At 42.7% G+C, this 16,989-nt stretch overlaps 1 protein-coding gene across 1 annotated transcript in view; it reads right to left on the bottom strand.

Annotated features, from left to right (window-relative positions):
- Positions 1 to 16,989, bottom strand: part of LOC308308949 (serine/threonine-protein kinase WNK1-like) — a 183,644-nt gene that overhangs the window by 99,992 nt on the left and 66,663 nt on the right. Inside the window, 6 exon segments of the mRNA XM_080754405.1 lie at positions 1,139 to 1,202; positions 3,234 to 3,395; positions 5,647 to 5,726; positions 5,870 to 6,009; positions 12,753 to 12,841; positions 16,057 to 16,067. Of these exon segments, the coding sequence (XP_080610531.1) occupies positions 1,139 to 1,202; positions 3,234 to 3,395; positions 5,647 to 5,726; positions 5,870 to 6,009; positions 12,753 to 12,841; positions 16,057 to 16,067 (546 nt within the window).

Genomic DNA, 16,989 nt, shown 5'->3' with positions numbered 1-16,989 from the left:
GTCCCGAGCTCACTCCATGCCACCGGAACAGGAAGGGGGTGAACTACTTCCTTTTTAAAGGAGTAGTTCACCCCCAAAATGACTTGTTTTCTATTGATTAGTCACACCATGGAGACTATTTTTTTTTTTTTTTTGTCGCATTCCTAAGACAAAAAATGTATTATAGTAAATTTACCCTGGGTGGGGACCCAAATGCATGGGCCTGGATGGGGATCCAAATGCATTTGTGTGAGAATCAAACATCACAGCATTAAATCAGCATTAAATCCTATAATATATCATATCAGACTTTAACTCATTTCCCGCGATCCCCGTCGAAACCGGAGATTTCCCGCTGTACCTCTCTGCGATGCCCGAGGAGCCTGAAGATTTAATTAGCTTTAATCATTATGAAACGATTAAAAGTATGGTCGCTGTATATAGCCGCCCCCTAACTGTATCCGGTCGTATGTCCTGTTCAGACCGGATCTAGGTTTCCATATCCGGTCTGAGAGCCAATCGCAGCTGCCGTCCCATAGGTTTGCGTTGTAAACAGAGGAAGGAGCGTTTTTTTTATTTGATAGCTGTTTGATTCTTGTGCCCGCCTGGCATATGATCCGCGCACATATCGTCTGCTATGTGCGCGAACGTGTCCACGTGTTACCATAGCGCACAGCTGGCTGTTTCCAACGTTTTCTTATGTAAATACTGGCGGATTCAGCAGGATACTGCCTGGCAATGGATTTGTCTATTCCAAAGGATTTTTTTTATTCGAAAGCTGTCATCTTGTCTACCGGTCTACTACATCAGTCGCGCACAGATCATGCACTATGCGTGCACGTGCCCACGTTAAAAGGTAAGGACAATTTGGCAGCTGCTTAGTACAGCTATGTTTAAAATGGCAGCAAAATTGTTAAGAAAAATGTTAGCTTATGTTCAAAACATTGAATGCAAAACAATATTATCAAATGTAGACAAAAAATAAAATATAATAGAGTATAGAGTCATGGCATGTATGATGGCAGGTTTACCGATAACAGGAACATACAACTAGCAAGTAAGAAGAATATTATTATTAATGTTATTGTTACATGTCAGAGGTCAGTTAAAGTATTAAGTAGTAGTAATTAATTCATTTAAAGTTAAATTCAAGTCTTACGTGTGAGGCTGCTCTGATAATGAAGTTGTTGTGGTTCTGCTTCAATTTCCTCCATATCCGCCTGCTGGAAACATACAGTATAAACTCAAATTAACACATCGGGTGCCCCTGGATTGAGCCCCATTTATCCCCTCTTGCTGCCCAGGCCCACCACCATTGTATTGAATCCGGCCCTGCTGCGTCAATGCATGCGTCATGACGTCACTTGGTCACATGAGCGCAGACAGGATGTTATTGTGTAACTTACTGTATGGGCCAGTGTTGATCATAGCTGTTCATTGCTGATCAAAATTTGGAAATTTTGCCGCACGCGGCCACAGTTTTAGCCATAAAACAAACATCAGAGATAAAGGGCGTTAAAGATGGGGAAATGCATTGGAGTATACGGAGAAAAACGGCTGCGCGATGCTCTCAGCGTCGACTCGAAGCGACTAGCGGCTAATGGGCTACATCCAGGCGCAGCCCCAACGTAACGGTGAGGTTTAAAGTTAATACTGTAAATACAGTAAACACGTCAACGCGTCGTGGGCCTCCAGAGACATCAAAGAGATTGGCGTGTAGACACCTCGTGGGCACCCGCTGTGTTAAAAAGGTAGGATTAGGGATTTTCCTTTGTTCAAATAAGTGTCCCCCCCCCCCTCCCAGTAACAGGGGTCTCCTTGTAAAGTTAGGAGAGAACTCACACAGAATACAGTGAAATTGTACAGTGAAAGTGTTGACACAAATAAATAATAAGCACACAACATTGGAACTGGAACACTGTACATTGAAGCTGATAAATATGTGAATAAGTACTCTCTCCTGATTGGATGAAAAACTAGGCAGCCAACTAACTAAGTCAATAGCTAATTGATTGACAGACTGACTGAATGACTTACTAGCTAACTACCCAACTAGTCAATAGAGGTGGGACGTTCGCGAACGAATCGAGTCTTTTGAACGGCTCTTTGAAATGAACGATGGGATTCGGTTCGCAGTAGGGAGAAGCCGTTCCTCTCTAACAGTGGTGGGAAAAGTACAAAAAAAAATCTTTACCTAAGTACTGCAATGTAGAAATAATACTCTGCCACAAGTAGAAGTTCGGAATTAAAATGTACTACAAAAGGTATTGGTATCAAAATGTAGGCTACTTAATACTTAAAGTACCAAAGTACTCATTATGCAAAAAGTCCCATTTCACAAGTTTTACAATGAATAAAATGTAGAAAAAAGATTTGAAAATAGCAGATCTACAAGCTCACAATTCGTTGCAAGATTTGAAAATAGCAGTTCTACAAGTTCACAATGCATCGCATTGCGACGCCAAAATGTATATAAGGTTGAAGTGATTTGTAATTATAATCAAAATCTACAAAGTAACTAAATAACTAAAGTAACTAAAATGAGAGTCTTTGGAACGGCTCTTTGAAAGGAACGGATCCCAGAGATCCGGCTCACCTCAAAGAGCCATAAATCCCATCTCTACTCGTCAACCAAAACAACCAAGGTATCCAACTAACCAGTAGGGCATTCACCAAATATTAGAATATTCGAACATTCGAATATCAAAGTCACTATTCAACGTTGTTCACCAAAGTCGAATATTCGCTTTTTTTCCCTTTTTTTTTTCTCTTTAAAAAATATATAGTTTATAAAGCTTGGCTAGATAGGAAGTCATAAGAATGAGTTGTCAATGCCCCTGGTGGATGAATTTGTTAATGCTCTATACCAGGGGTTCTCAAACCTTTTTAGGCTGTGACCCCCAAAATAAACATATTTGAACTGGAGACCCCCACCCTGACAAGCACTTGGAATTGTAGGTATAACATTTAATGTGACTCGGTTCCACACCCATATTGTGAAAATAGCAGATCTACATGCTCACAACGCCTCGCAACGCGAGGCGTTGTGAGCATGTAGATCGGCTATTTTCACAATGTTTGCCTCTTGCTTACCTAATATTTGACAGTTTGGCCAGTCCTGTCGAATATTCGACTATTCGAATACTTTGAGGTCGAATAATTCGAATACTAAAAAATCACTATTCGTGAATGCCCTACTAACCAGTGTGTGCGTCTCTACTAGTCAACCAAAACAACCAAGGTATCCAACTAACCAGTGTGTGCGTCTCTGGTGTTTGCAGCTCCTGCCTCCTCTTCTCCTGCTCCTCTCTGACCAGCTGTCGCTGCTGTCTCTTCCGTCTGATCAGAGACACCCTGTCCTTGATGGCTTTGGCCATCGTCTTGTGGTCTCCCTCGGCAACGTAGCCAGACTCCACCTGACAACAACAACAACACATTAACACATTTAGGCCTAGAATTATTGACTAATTTAACCAGTGAAAAATAGCAGATATACAAGCTTACAGCGCGGCTGCGAGCTTGTAGATCTGCGAATTTTTGAAAAATCATGATTTTTTTTTTGCAAGTCTTTGAATATATCTACTTAAAAGCTAACATTTGTAACTTTAATATTTGCTTCTGGGTGGTCCCTGGAACAACATTTGAGATGGGGGTCCGTGGCCAAATACATGTAATTTTGGGGGTCCTTGACATGAAAAAGTTTGAGAACAGCATGATTTAGAAGAAGGATTTGGAAGTCGGGTCAAAGATCGGGTCAAATATATTCAAAGACTTGCACTCATTTTCACGATTTTTCCAAAATAGCAGATCTACAAGCTCGCACAGCGCGGCACTCGGTGCCGCGCTTTGAGCTTGTATATCAGCTATTTTTCTAAAGTTAAAGCATAAAATAATGGTTAAAGTGGTTAAAATCTAACGCGACTCGGGCGCGTTCCAGGTATTTGAGAGTTAACACATTTACAGGGTTCCCACACATTTTTACCCATGAATTTCCCAAACCTTTCCAAAACTTTTCCAGAATATTTAAACCAATTTCCAGGCATATAAGTCATTCAGCCCAATAATGAGTATCCTTTTAGTAATGCCCAAAGACAGGCAGTGCAGCAAAAATAAAGCATAGAGTGGTATTATGGATAAAATAAAGCATAGAATGGAACCAAAAGGACCCGTACAGACAGTTAAGACGGCCGTGCATGTTTGCATCAAGCGTCAGCTGCGAGCACCAGAAGGGTGCGAGCATATAGAACGTCTAGTTGCATACATTAGGTTGCAATTACGCAGCCCGTTCGGCAAAAAACTACTTATGTTACATATTTTGTGTAATGTTATAGAAAAATGTTTTAGAAAATGTTTGTAACAAATCAATAGCCAAAAACTATGCATAGCTAAATATTTTTCCATGACTTTCCAGGACCCTTGATCAATTCCAAAACTTTTCCAGTACTGAAAAAAAAAAAAAAAAAGATTTTGACCCGATTCTATAAGTGTCTTTTGAATCCTTCTAAGGTTTTTTGAAAAACCCTATGTTTCTAGGTCAGCAATCTGGCCGGCCATCGTCAAAGAAAAGGTCCTTTTCACTTAAATGGAGCTCAGTTAGTCTGTTCTTGAGAGACTACTATGTCAGTGGTTCTCAAACCTTTTCATGTGAAGGACCCCGAAAATTATATTTATTTGGCCACGCAGGAGTCCCCAATTGTCCCAGGTTCGATTCCAGGCCCAGCCATTAATGTGTTGAATATGATCAATGGAACTGTGGGGTTAATGATGATTTTTTTTTTTTTGCTTTGCTTTTGCCAATGTCGCAAAATCGCATCTGTATCTTCCAACCTGTAGAATAGTGACAGGCCCATTTTGGTTCCCAGTTCAGGGCAAGAAAGCAACTTTTAGGGTTCTGAACAAATACATTTTCAGAGGAAACAATCTGTTTCAAACTACTGAGTTATACATTAGAAATTCATCATTACTCATTATATGGATATGACTGACATTTAGATGGCTCTGACTGAGGGCTGGATGATGGTTTGTAACCATTTATTAATTAAGTGTTTGTGTTAATTAGAGGTCTGGGTGGTCTCGAGCAGGGCTTTTCAAAGTGGGTGACGGGGCACCCTGGGGTGCCGCGATGGCAGTCCAGGGGTGCCATGAGATAATTTGATAATATTTGGAATTTATTTGGACACTTGGAAAAAATATTTAGTGTCATTTTAAACTTGAAGTACAAAGTTATTTTCAGTCAGTTCTAACCAAAATGGCTATTATCTCAACGTTTTCCTCGCAACATAATCACTGTCGGGCAGAAACCTCGTATCTCCAAGTTTCAAATGTGTACGTCTTTTGGTAAAGCAAAGTCCTGCTTCATCATACAAGACAGTCGCACAAAACTAGTGAAAATAGCCGATCTACAAGCACACAAATCGCGAGGCGTTGTGTGCTTGTAGATCTGCTGTTTTCACTAGTTTAGTACATTTTATAGATGATAAATACAAAACGAAACGGTTTTGGACATACAAGGTTTCCACCTGACAACAACAATATGCTATAAATATAAGGTGCTGGGAGTGAAAATTATAATGTAGGGGTGCCTCGGATTAAAAAATATATTTATGGGGTGCCCTGAGACCAAAAAGTTTGGGAACCCCTGGTCTAGAGGTCTAGCCTGGCTGGTACCATTTCCTGGGCGACATCCTCAGGTATGTCCTTGTTCAGGTCAAAGGAGAACTCGATGGCCTCGTTGTCTTTGTACTTCCCTGTGGACAAACCACACGAACACAGTAACGTCAGTTCATGTTTCTTAACATAACATAGTGCAGTAGTGTAGCTCCTTGATGTGACTGGACGTGTGTAAATGTGAATCAGAATGTTGCCTTTAAGACGATCATTCTTTTCATGCCTTTAAGTTTCTTCACGTCTTCAATGCGGAGCCACAGTTTGATGAAGATCATTTCTCCATCGTCTTCCTCAGCGAGCTCTACCCGAACACCCGTCTCTTCCTGAAAGAACGCATGGTTCAGCAGATCCTTGATGGCATACCTGGAGCGGGAGGAGAGAGAGAGAGAGAGAGAGAGAGAGAGAGAGAGAGAGAGAGCAAGAGAGATGAACTGATCCATTTAGGCCTGAACACATTATGACGCAATATTTTATGCTTTAAATATAAAAAAAATAGCAGATATACAAGCTCACAGCGCGGCACCGAGTGCCGCGCTGCGAGCTTGTAGATCTGCTATTTTTTTTTAAATCGTGAAAATTAGAATTTTGACCCGATTCTATAAGTGTCTTTTGAATCCTTCTAAGAGTTTTGGAAAAAACCTATGTTTCTATGTCAGCAATCTGGCCAGCCATCGTCAAAGAAAAGGTCCTTTTCACTTAACTGGAGCTCAGTTAGTCTGTTCTTGAGAGACTACTGTGTCAGTGGTTCTCAAACCTTTTCATGTGAAGGACCCCCAGAATGATATTTATTTGGCCACGGACCCCCGTCTCAAAATATTTAGTTCCAGGGACCCCCCCCCCCCCCCCCCAGATGCAAAATTTGAGTTACTAACGTTCGCTTTGAAAATACATATATTCAAAGATTTGCACACATTTTCACGACTTTTTCAAAAATAGCAGATTTACAAGCTCACAGCGCAGCACTCGGTGCCGCGCTGTGAGCTTGTATATCTGCTATTTTTCAATGGTTAAAGCATTCAATAATTCTAGGCCTAAGTGGGTTAAGCTTGCGTGCGCCAAACAGGGAACAGATGTATAAGGAGAGCAAACTGTCATTGTCTGTCATAGTGTAGCGTTCTAGACGTACTTAATCTCATTCTATAGACTCGTTTCCTATATTAACTACGGCATGAATGTCCAACATGCATTCTTTCAGGGTTCACTAAGGGTCCGCTATTATACAAGGGCTTTTATCCAATAGGGAGAAATAACTCACACAGGATGTATAGGATAATAAGAGAAAAGTGAAATTGGAAGTGATGACACAAAGGGCTGAGCAGACAAAATTGGAACTTGAACACACAAGATTTAAAATTATACTGTGTAAGTTGCTAAACTAGTGGTCAGTAGCGGTATTGCTTTTTTCGGCCGTTTTTCGGCCGGAGTCGTCGCGGACCACCGCCGCGGACCACCGGAGCGGCGCCGCAAACCACCGCGACCGATAGTAATCCATGGAGGGGTAGAACGCATGGTAGAACGTAATTTTCTGGCCAGGATTTGGGGATTAAGAGGTTAAAATCCTTCACCATGGTAAACACTGTAGCTGAGCGGAGGCGCTTCCTGAAGACCAGAGCAGATAAGCTGTGATTGGCCGGTAGTGTATCATGTGTGTATGATCTGCGATGTGATTGGCCAACGTATACAAATGATGCAGATGACGCTATTTTTCGGCGAGGATCATAGAAAACATATAAAGAGAAGGCTTTAGAAGCTGAAAATAACGGAGTGGGTGTTCTAAAACTTTAGCGATTTAACAGTTAGGACAATTTTAAGATTTGTTTTATAAAAAAAGTTACATGGTATAACTTTAAGCTGTTGAATGGTACTGCAAAACAAAAGTAATGGTGGTACAAAACCACTGCCAGCGGGACATTTTTTTTTTTTTTTTTTTTTAAGATTTGTTTTGGGGCTTTTATGCCTTTATTGATAGGAAAATAGACTGACAGGAAATGGGCGGAGAGACGGGGAGTGACATGCAGCAAAGGACGTCCGGAAGGGGAAATCGAACCGGCGACGCCGCCAGGCCTCCATGCCTGTGTGGCAGTGCCTAAGTGAGATGCGCCCCCGGACCAGTAGGCCAGCGGGGGCGCCCCAGTGGGGACAGTTGCTTGAGGTAGTCGATGACTTCAAATATCTCGGTGCCTGGACTTCCTCGATAGCAGGGGCGTCACAAGGGGTAGGAAAGTGGGACTGAGTTACCAGGGCCCGGTGGAGGGGCCCTAATAACTTTAGCTATTGAAAAATAGCAGATATACAAGCTCACAGCGCGGCACCGAGTGCCGCGCTGCGAGCTTGTAGATCTGCTATTTTTGAAAAGTCGTAAAAATGTGTGTAAATCTTTGAATATATGTATTTTTTAAGTGAATATTTGTAACTCAAATTTTGTTTCTGGGGGAGGGGTCCCTGGAACTAAATATTTTGAGATGGGGGGTCCTTCACATGAAAAAGTTTGAGCATCACTGACATGGAAACATAGGTTTCTTGGCACACATTTTCACGATTTTTCAAAAATAGCAGATCTACAAGCTCGCAGCGCGGCACCGATAGTTAACATTCATTGGGGGGCCCCCAGTGAATCCTTGTACCCAGGACCCAGAATTTGGTGTGACGCCCCTGCTCGACAGAACAGGAAATGGAGGTCCGGAGGGCATTTGCCTGGAATGCCTTGTATGGGATGAGGACATTGAGTGTGGACATCTGAGACGGGAGATGAGCTCAAGAAGGCGACGAGTATTTCCCGGTGAACCTAAGCGCAAAGGTGGGGGCCGATGGGCAAGGAGGGTGAAACCCTTATGAGAAACAACTAAAATAAGACCTTAAAACCTGGCGAAAACAGTTGTGTGCATTAGCGCAAGATGACGATAAAGGAAACCATTAAATGGAGAACATTAAATTAACTTCTGAAAAGCATACACGGCCTTAAAACATGGCAAAAACAGTTGCGTGCATTTGCGCAAGATTAGATGAGGATCAAGGAAATCATTAAATGGAAAACATTAAATTAACTTCTGAAAAGGCTTCTAAGCCTACACTATTAATAGCCTACTAAAAACGAGTGAACCGCGATCTTGCCACACGTGAATAATTGTGGTTGTAAACAATAACACAGACAATATAAATCCTTAGTCTAGTTGTGGGAAGAAAAGGTTATCATCATGGCCCCAAATAACTTTTAAATATCTTACTAAATCGGCAAGAGTGCCTCTCATTCTCAATACATAAAGGCTAATAAGCTATATAACCTCTCCATCATCAGCAATAGTCAGTTGTGCACACGTGTTCCCCACACTCCCCCACACTCCCAAGCCCCCACCGTTGCGCTTAGGTTCACCGGGAAATACTCGTCGCCTCAAGAAGAGGTGGCCGTTTGTGGCATCAGTACGGCGGCACGGGGGTTGAGGCATGGACAACAACAACTCAACAACACAGCAGGAAAAGGCCTACCCAAGAATGCCAAGAATGGCTCTTGACATCAACATGGACCTCGTGAGAAATGTGGACCTCTAGTCTACAGGGGCCTCTCACGAGCAGTGGTTGAAAGTAACCAAGTACATTTACTCAAGTACTGCACTCAATTTTGAGGTACTTTTACTTTACCGGAGTAGTTCCTATTTTTCGGTACTTTTACTTGTACTCCACTACATTTATTTGAAAACTTTAGTTACTAGTTACTTTGTAGATTTTGATTATTATTACAAAAAATACATTAAACACTGTACATTCCGGTCATTTGAAAATAGCCGATCTGCCAAGCTCACGATGCGTTGCGATGCGACAAGTTCACAATGTGTCGCGATCCACATCACTGTGGCGCCCTTTAGGGCGAAGTCGCTTGTCGCCCTGAGGCGTCTTACTAGTTTATATTACTTTTACTCTGGGATAGAGTTCCCAAATTCTTCCTGAATCCGACTCTACCCGGCCCGACCTGACGTTTTCGGGCCATGTAGGGCCTAAAATGTATGCTAACTAGGCTAGTCGAGCCCTGTTAGGGCCGGGCCTTAATGTTCATGCCCCTTGAGAACTCTAAAAGAGACACACCAGCTACACAGACACATAGCTTCAATGCTCTGTGTCTTAATGTTTTAACTATGTAAGCCCCATATACTTCGCTGACGATGAACAGCAAAAATAGCCCCTCTGCAAACATTGACATGCCCAAAATAGTGAGGCTAGGTTGAAAGTGGCCATCTCCATGCTTGATGGTTTGTGTGAAGCCCTTAGAACTGGGATGTTGTAAAAATGCGCTAAATAAACCTGCCCTCGGATACTGTTGCACTTACCGCGCTCCATTAGGACAGTGGTTCTCAACCTGAGGGTCTGGACCCCCGGGGGCTGATTTTTAGGGGCTCCCCAGATGACAATTTAACCCATTCAGGCCGGGAACACATTTTAGTGTAGTACAGTACATATACAGTACGTAGCAACATGTTTGTTTTTGTAGTTTTGGAATAATATTTGAATAATAACCTTTTTAACATGAGCAAAGGAAAATAAATGAAATGACATAAAAGACCATTAAGCCCTTTGCACACAGGACAGTTGCGTTTTGTTTTTTTTTCCAAAAGGAGTGATGAGTTTTTTACCGCATGCGACAAGACGCACAAATCGAACTGGGTTCGATCGAGAAAAAAACGCACGGCCGCAGCCACTCGTCGCACGGCCAATTCGGATCCGGTGTGCATGAGGTCGTAGAGAATCATTGTTTTCTTTTTAAAAAGTGAAATTGTCCGTTTTATCCGTACGGATAAACGCGCCTGTGTGCAAAGGGCTTTACTGCATAAATGTAATGCCTGACCTCCTACAATTGCAATTGTTTGTCAGGGTGATAAGTCCCCAGTTCAAATATGATTATTTTGGGGGGTCACAGCCTGAAAGGTCTGAGAACCACTGCATTAAGAGAGTGATCACTAGAGGGGTAATTACTATTCTACACTGACCCAGCAGTGCAGAATAGTAATTACCCCTCTAGTGATGGTGAAGGAGTTTAAGTATCTCGGGGTCTTGTTCACGAATGAGAGAAAGGGGAAGACGGAGAAGGAGATCAGCCGGAGAATCGGAGCAGCAGGAGCGGTTTTGCAGTCGCTAAATCGCACTGTGGTGAAGAAAAAAAGAGTTGAGCCGGAAGGCAAAGCTCTCTGTCTACCGAGCAATCTTCGTTCCTACTCTCACCTATGGTCATGAAGTGTGGGTCATGACCGAAAGTATAAGGTCGTGGGTGCAAGCGGCCGAAATGGGTTTCCTCAGACGGGTGGCTGGTATCTCCCTTAGAGATAGGGTGAGAAGTAGGGATGCCCCGATCAGGGTTTTTTTGCTCCCGATCCGATACCGATCAAATATTATTGCTTCCGATTCGATCCCGATCTTTCCCGATCCGATCTTTTGGCAAGGCATTAAGAAAAAAAAATTCTATTCATTCTATCACTTAGTGCAGCACTGAATCAACAAATTAAAAACAAAGCTTATGAGTAGTGTATAGTGATATAGGCCTACTAGTGCAGTGTTTCTCAATCATTGTGCAGCGGACCTTTGGTGTGGCCTTTGAAATTTGGCAGTGAAGTCACGATTTAAGGACTTTTAAAACCTGTTTAATACCTCAAAAAATAAAATAAAATAGACCATTACAGCATCAAAAATAATCAACAAACTATATAAAAACTGGTAAAACATTGGCCATTTTTAAAGTTGAAACAAAATAAGTTAAGAACCAATTAACCAGTCTGCTTTAAAAGTATGCAGTAGCAGCTAGTTCAGTGGTTCTCAACCTTTTCAGGCCGTGACCCCCAAAATAATCATATTTTAACTGGGGACCCCCGACCCTGAAGAGTTGAGGAAGTATATTTTGTATAACACGGTTCTATTGTGAAAATAGCAGATCTACATGCTCACAACGCCTCGCAACGCGAGGCGTTGTCAGCATGTAGATCGGCTATTTTCACAATTTCTGGCTTTAATATTTGACAATTTGGCCAATGTTTAATTTGTCATTTTAGAGGTATTAAAAAGTCCTTAATTTTTCACTTTCGAAATGTGCAGATACCCTCTATACACTTAAACTTTATGTTGATTTGTTTACTGTTGAGAGAGAAAACAATGTTGCACATTAAGTTAATCATCTGGGGACCCCCCCAAAATAATTTGAGGACCCCCCTGGGGGTCCCGACCCACAGGTTGAGAACCACTGAGCTAGTTGACAGTGCAGAGAGACATAATTGCCTTCCTTTGATCCATTAGCAAGGGGCCAATTACTACTTATTGGCATCAGCTGCCAGCTGTACACAGAGTCTGACACGATCACCTTCCCTCTGCAGGGCTCTGTGTCTGTCTCATTTCTCCAAAAGCCCTTGAATATGATTGAAAATGATTAAGGATTACTGTGATTATGGTAAGCTTACATTTCATATCGCATTCACCTTACCTGTAACTTTCAGTACTCCCAGAAAATATTTTTTTGAAAAAAAAAAAAAAAAAACGATTTTTTTTCCCCCCGATCTCCGATCTTATAAAAACGGCCATATCGGCGGCCGATCCGATCACGTGATCGGGATCGGGCAACCCTAGTGAGAAGTTCAGTCACCCGAGAGAGACTTGGAGTAGAACCGCTGCTCCTACACTTGGAAAGGAGTCAGCTTAGGTGGTTTGGGCATCTAGTACGGATGCCCCCCGAGCGCCTTCCTAGGAAGGTCCTCGAGGCACGTCCCACTGGGAGGAGACCCCGTGGCAGACCAAAGACCAGATGGAGGGATTATATCTCCAAACCGGCTTGGGAACGCCTTTGTATATTCCCTGAGGGAGTGGAGGAAGTTGCTCGGGATAAGGAAATCTGGAGGTCTCAGTTGGAACCGTTACCCCCTGCGACCCGATTCCGGATAAGCGGTTGAAGATGGATGGATGGATGGATGACCAGCAGTAGCTTGCTCTGAGTGATTACACGGGGGAGCAGTTTGGGGTTAGGTGTCTCGCTCAGGGGCACAGGGTCCAACCTGGGGGACCTTCGGATTCCCAGACGGCCTCTCTAACCTTGAGCCACCGATGCTCTCAAACAAGACATATAAAAGTGTGTGTCTTACCTCTCATCTTTGTTCTGTCGGATGCATCCCTCGATAATCTCCTTCACCTCAGGAATGGCCACTTTATCAAAACTCGCAGGCTTCACTCCCTACACACACGCACGCGCACACACACGCGCGCACACGCGCACACACACACACACACACACACACACACACACACACACACACACACACACACACACACACACACACACACACACACACACACACACACACACACACACACACACACACACACACACACACACACACACACACACAAAATGTCAACCACTTCAGAGACTTGATTCAATCTGAAGACACATCATCATATTCCAATCTCTGGTAAACAAGGCTCCCCCCCAAAAGCTATGGACAGAATAATAACTTGTAAAAAGCGCAAGAAAATTAGGGCGTTTGGCCCCGTCCTACTGTACATGAAACCCCCACCCCAAAATTGACTATTTATACGAATTGTATGCATATTTAACGGGGCAAATTAACCTGATATGGCCAATTGGCCAAACTAATATCACTGTATAGATATCAGTCTGGAATCTCTGTTTGGAACCTGTATTTTCAAGGGGCTGATAAACCCGCCCCACATTTGCATACTGGGCCGTGATTGGTGCCCCACAATTTAGGGGGCAGCGACATCCAAACACAACCTTGAGGGGCCAGACCAGATCTGCAGAGGGCAATTTTTTTTTTTGCACTGGCAGTTGTCTGGTTTCCAGGCTACTGCCCAATAGCCAGACCTATGAGCGATAGGCCTATTTGTGATAAGATACAATAAAGAATAAGATCACAGGGAGCTAATGCTACTATATATTAAGGTTGAACGAGATGCACCAATATGCTCAGGCTAGTTGGTTTATACGGTTTTACAATGGTGTCGTGTAACAGATCACGAGCCAGACTACTTACCGTTCTTTTTGGCAAGGGACAACCTTAAATGATATACATTGTGCTTTAGAAAACTATACAAGCAGGAATAGTGGAGTGAGCGAATCTGAGATAAAGTAGTGGAAAGAAGTACTGCACCAAACCATAGCAATGACGAGCTGCATGGTTCACTTAATACCTACGTATCTGCAAACACATATGTGACGTTTATTACATTATGGCAGATTAATTTATATTTTGACCGGAGAATTGAATCTTACCAGTCAATCAATCAACAATCAATCAATCAATCTTTATTAGCGGACTCAGGTCCATAAAACAGGGTACAAGACATAAAACAAACACGATAAAAATCAATAAGAAAATGTAAAATAGTCACGTTGGCCGGCCAAAAAAGTACCTACTGGGAACCCTGATATATCACAGGTCTTGTTAGGCCGGTAATTGGTCGCTGACATTGGTTTTGGCTTTTTATGACAAAAGCCATAAAACATAATTCCCATTGGACATATCAGTAGGTAAAAAGAAAACAGTTTATATCACCGCAAATCAGACTGTTGTGAGAAGTTACTGTGTGTGTGGAAGTGTTTACGAAAAATGACATTAACACATCGGCTGCCCAAAAGGTGGCGCCAGAGCCCCAGCTAAGTGCCCAAAGCCACTTCCATAGAAGAATACAAGGCCCTGTTGCGTCAATGCATGCGTCATGACGTCACTTGGTCACATGAGCGCAGACAGGATGTTATTGTGTAACTTACTGTATGGGCCAGTGTTGATCATAGCTGTTCATTGCCGATCAAAATTTGGACATTTTGCCGCACGCGGCCACAGTTTTAGCCATAAAACAAACATCAGAGATAAAGGGCGTTAAAGATGGGGGAAATGCATTGGAGTATACGGAGAAAAACGGCCGTGCGATGCTCTCAGCGTCGACTCGAAGCGACTAGCGGCTAATGGGCTACATCCAGGCGCAGCCCCAACGTAACGGTGAGGTTTAAAGTTAATACTGTAAATACAGTAAACACGTCAATGCGTCGTGGGCCTCCAGAGACATCAAAGAGATTGGCGTGTAGACACCTCGTGGGCACCCGCTGTGTTAAAGATGCAAGCTGTGCAACGCCAAGCTGCGCCATCACAAATCAACAACCACAAACTTGAAGACGAAGCATCAGAGACAGCTGTCCACGTGGAAGAGTAACTGTGAGGTGGATAAATGTCCACGGAACACAACCAAGCAGTAAAACATTACCACTTGAATTTAAAAAGCTGCATGAGAAGACTGTACATGATCTCCACAATATCTTAACCTGCTTTCCCAAGGCTGCCTCTACCCAGAGACATGTGGAGAGCACTATGTCTCCATACCTAATGTGAGCAGCATAAAGTACATGTTGATGTACTGATGGCCAGATAGGACAATCAATGTTATGAAGGATTATTCTGCTTATTTTTGCGCACTACGCTGTGATTGCTTGCTATGCAGCAAAATGTGATCTAATGAACTGATGATGCATTATTTATGAGACATCATTATGCATGCTGCCACCACGCACACAAAATGCGCGATTGTAATGAGCTGATTAATCTCTTTATGCAAGATGAAGTTGTTCGACAAGAATCCATTATAAATATTATATTAGTCCTTTATGTTGAAATAGTTTTCAACACTTTTGTATATTATATATATTTATTATGTTAAAATCCTAGCATACCTCTTAATATATATATATATATATATACTGTATATGTATTTATATATATATATATATATACTGTATATGTATGTATGTATGCATGCACATACACACACAAACTATACATACAGTATAACATAAAATACGTATAGACATAATATATACTGTAATTACACAGACGATAACATCTATAAAATTGTGATACAAGCTACAGTAAGACTTAATATAACACTGGAGACATGACTGACCATCTATTCTACACAGAGCATAGACATAGAAAGGTCATACAACAACTAGACAGAATTATAACCAAAGATTGTGTCTTACCCCAAAATGAGTTTAAAAAGTTTAACTTGCCGTCTGTCTGAGTCTAGATCTGTCTGTTGGCTGTCTGTCTGTCTGTCTGTCTGTCTGTCTGTCTGTCTGTCTGTCTGAGTCTAGATCTGTCTGTCTGTCTGTCTGTGATAGTATGAAAAGTCAAACTGACTACCTTTCCTCCTCCCTCTATTTTCCTGTTCCTATCCCATGTTATTTTCCTCACGTGTACTCTCTCCCCCCCACCCCCAGCACATAAGTGTGTGTGTGTCTGTGTCTGTGTGTGTGTGTTCTGTGTGTGTGTGTGTTCTGCGCGTGCACGCAAGCATGCGCATGTGTGTGAGAGAGAGTGTGAGAGAGAGTGCACGCGCATTAATCCATGCATGCATGCATGCACACATACATACATGGGTGCACACTGCACAGAGACATACATACTCTCACGCATGCACGCCCACACACAGCGCACGCAGAGATTCCAGGGTCTAACAAAGTTAGAACTGATGGAGAATGTAATGGAATTTAGAGAGAGAGAGAGAGAAACCGAGGGAAAACATTTCCTTAACACGGCTGATTAGAACAGAGGCATGCAAAGACCCTAACAGATAGAAAGTGTCTAGAGCTGCAAAGTTTGACGTCATTTACACATCCTACCTGGTTCCTGTTTTTTTCCCCACATTCTGAATTCCCATAGACTTATTTCATATTGCGTCATATCTTGCTTCTCAAGTGTTGTTGCTTATTTGGACTTGCTTCCTAATGTTGTTTAAAACAGTTTTTCTCAAACATTTTCATGTAAGGATCCTCAAATGAATATGTAATTGTCCATGGGCCCCCCATCTGAAAAATATTTTGTGCCAGGGACCGCTAAAATATTCCAAATATTTCACGCATTTCTTTATCCAACACAGGCACGTGCACACATAGACATCAAAGGGGGCTTGAGCCCCTGCCCTTTTATCCGCCTGTAAAAAACTGCCCTCTCCAGACCATGAATGTAGTTTTAAGCTGTAATCCTGGGAGCTGCTTTCCCTGCCTTCATTGCATGAGGAGTGAGCAGGCTGCTTCTTATCACCTGACAGGGGGGGAGCTTCCCCGGTTGGACGTAGCGCGTGGAAGGAACACGTTATTCCAACCAGTTGCTTTCCCCTCCATCAGGCGCCCCGGCTGGCCAGGGGGAGAACGTTGGTTAGTGTTCTTTGACGGGATGGAGTGAAAACTTTGGCATGTCATTATAGGTGGACATTTAAAAAGATTTAATAAATGAAATGCGATGCGAGAGTGCGGTCTAGACAACACCAAATCTGGACTCCTGAATCGCTGCCCGAGTGCCGCGCTGC

Source organism: Nannobrachium achirus (genome assembly GCF_963921795.1).
Source record: "Nannobrachium achirus genome assembly, chromosome: 23".
In the NCBI taxonomy this organism is placed as follows: Eukaryota; Metazoa; Chordata; class Actinopteri; order Myctophiformes; family Myctophidae; genus Nannobrachium; species Nannobrachium achirus.
This window is presented reverse-complemented; position numbering and strand designations above follow the sequence as displayed.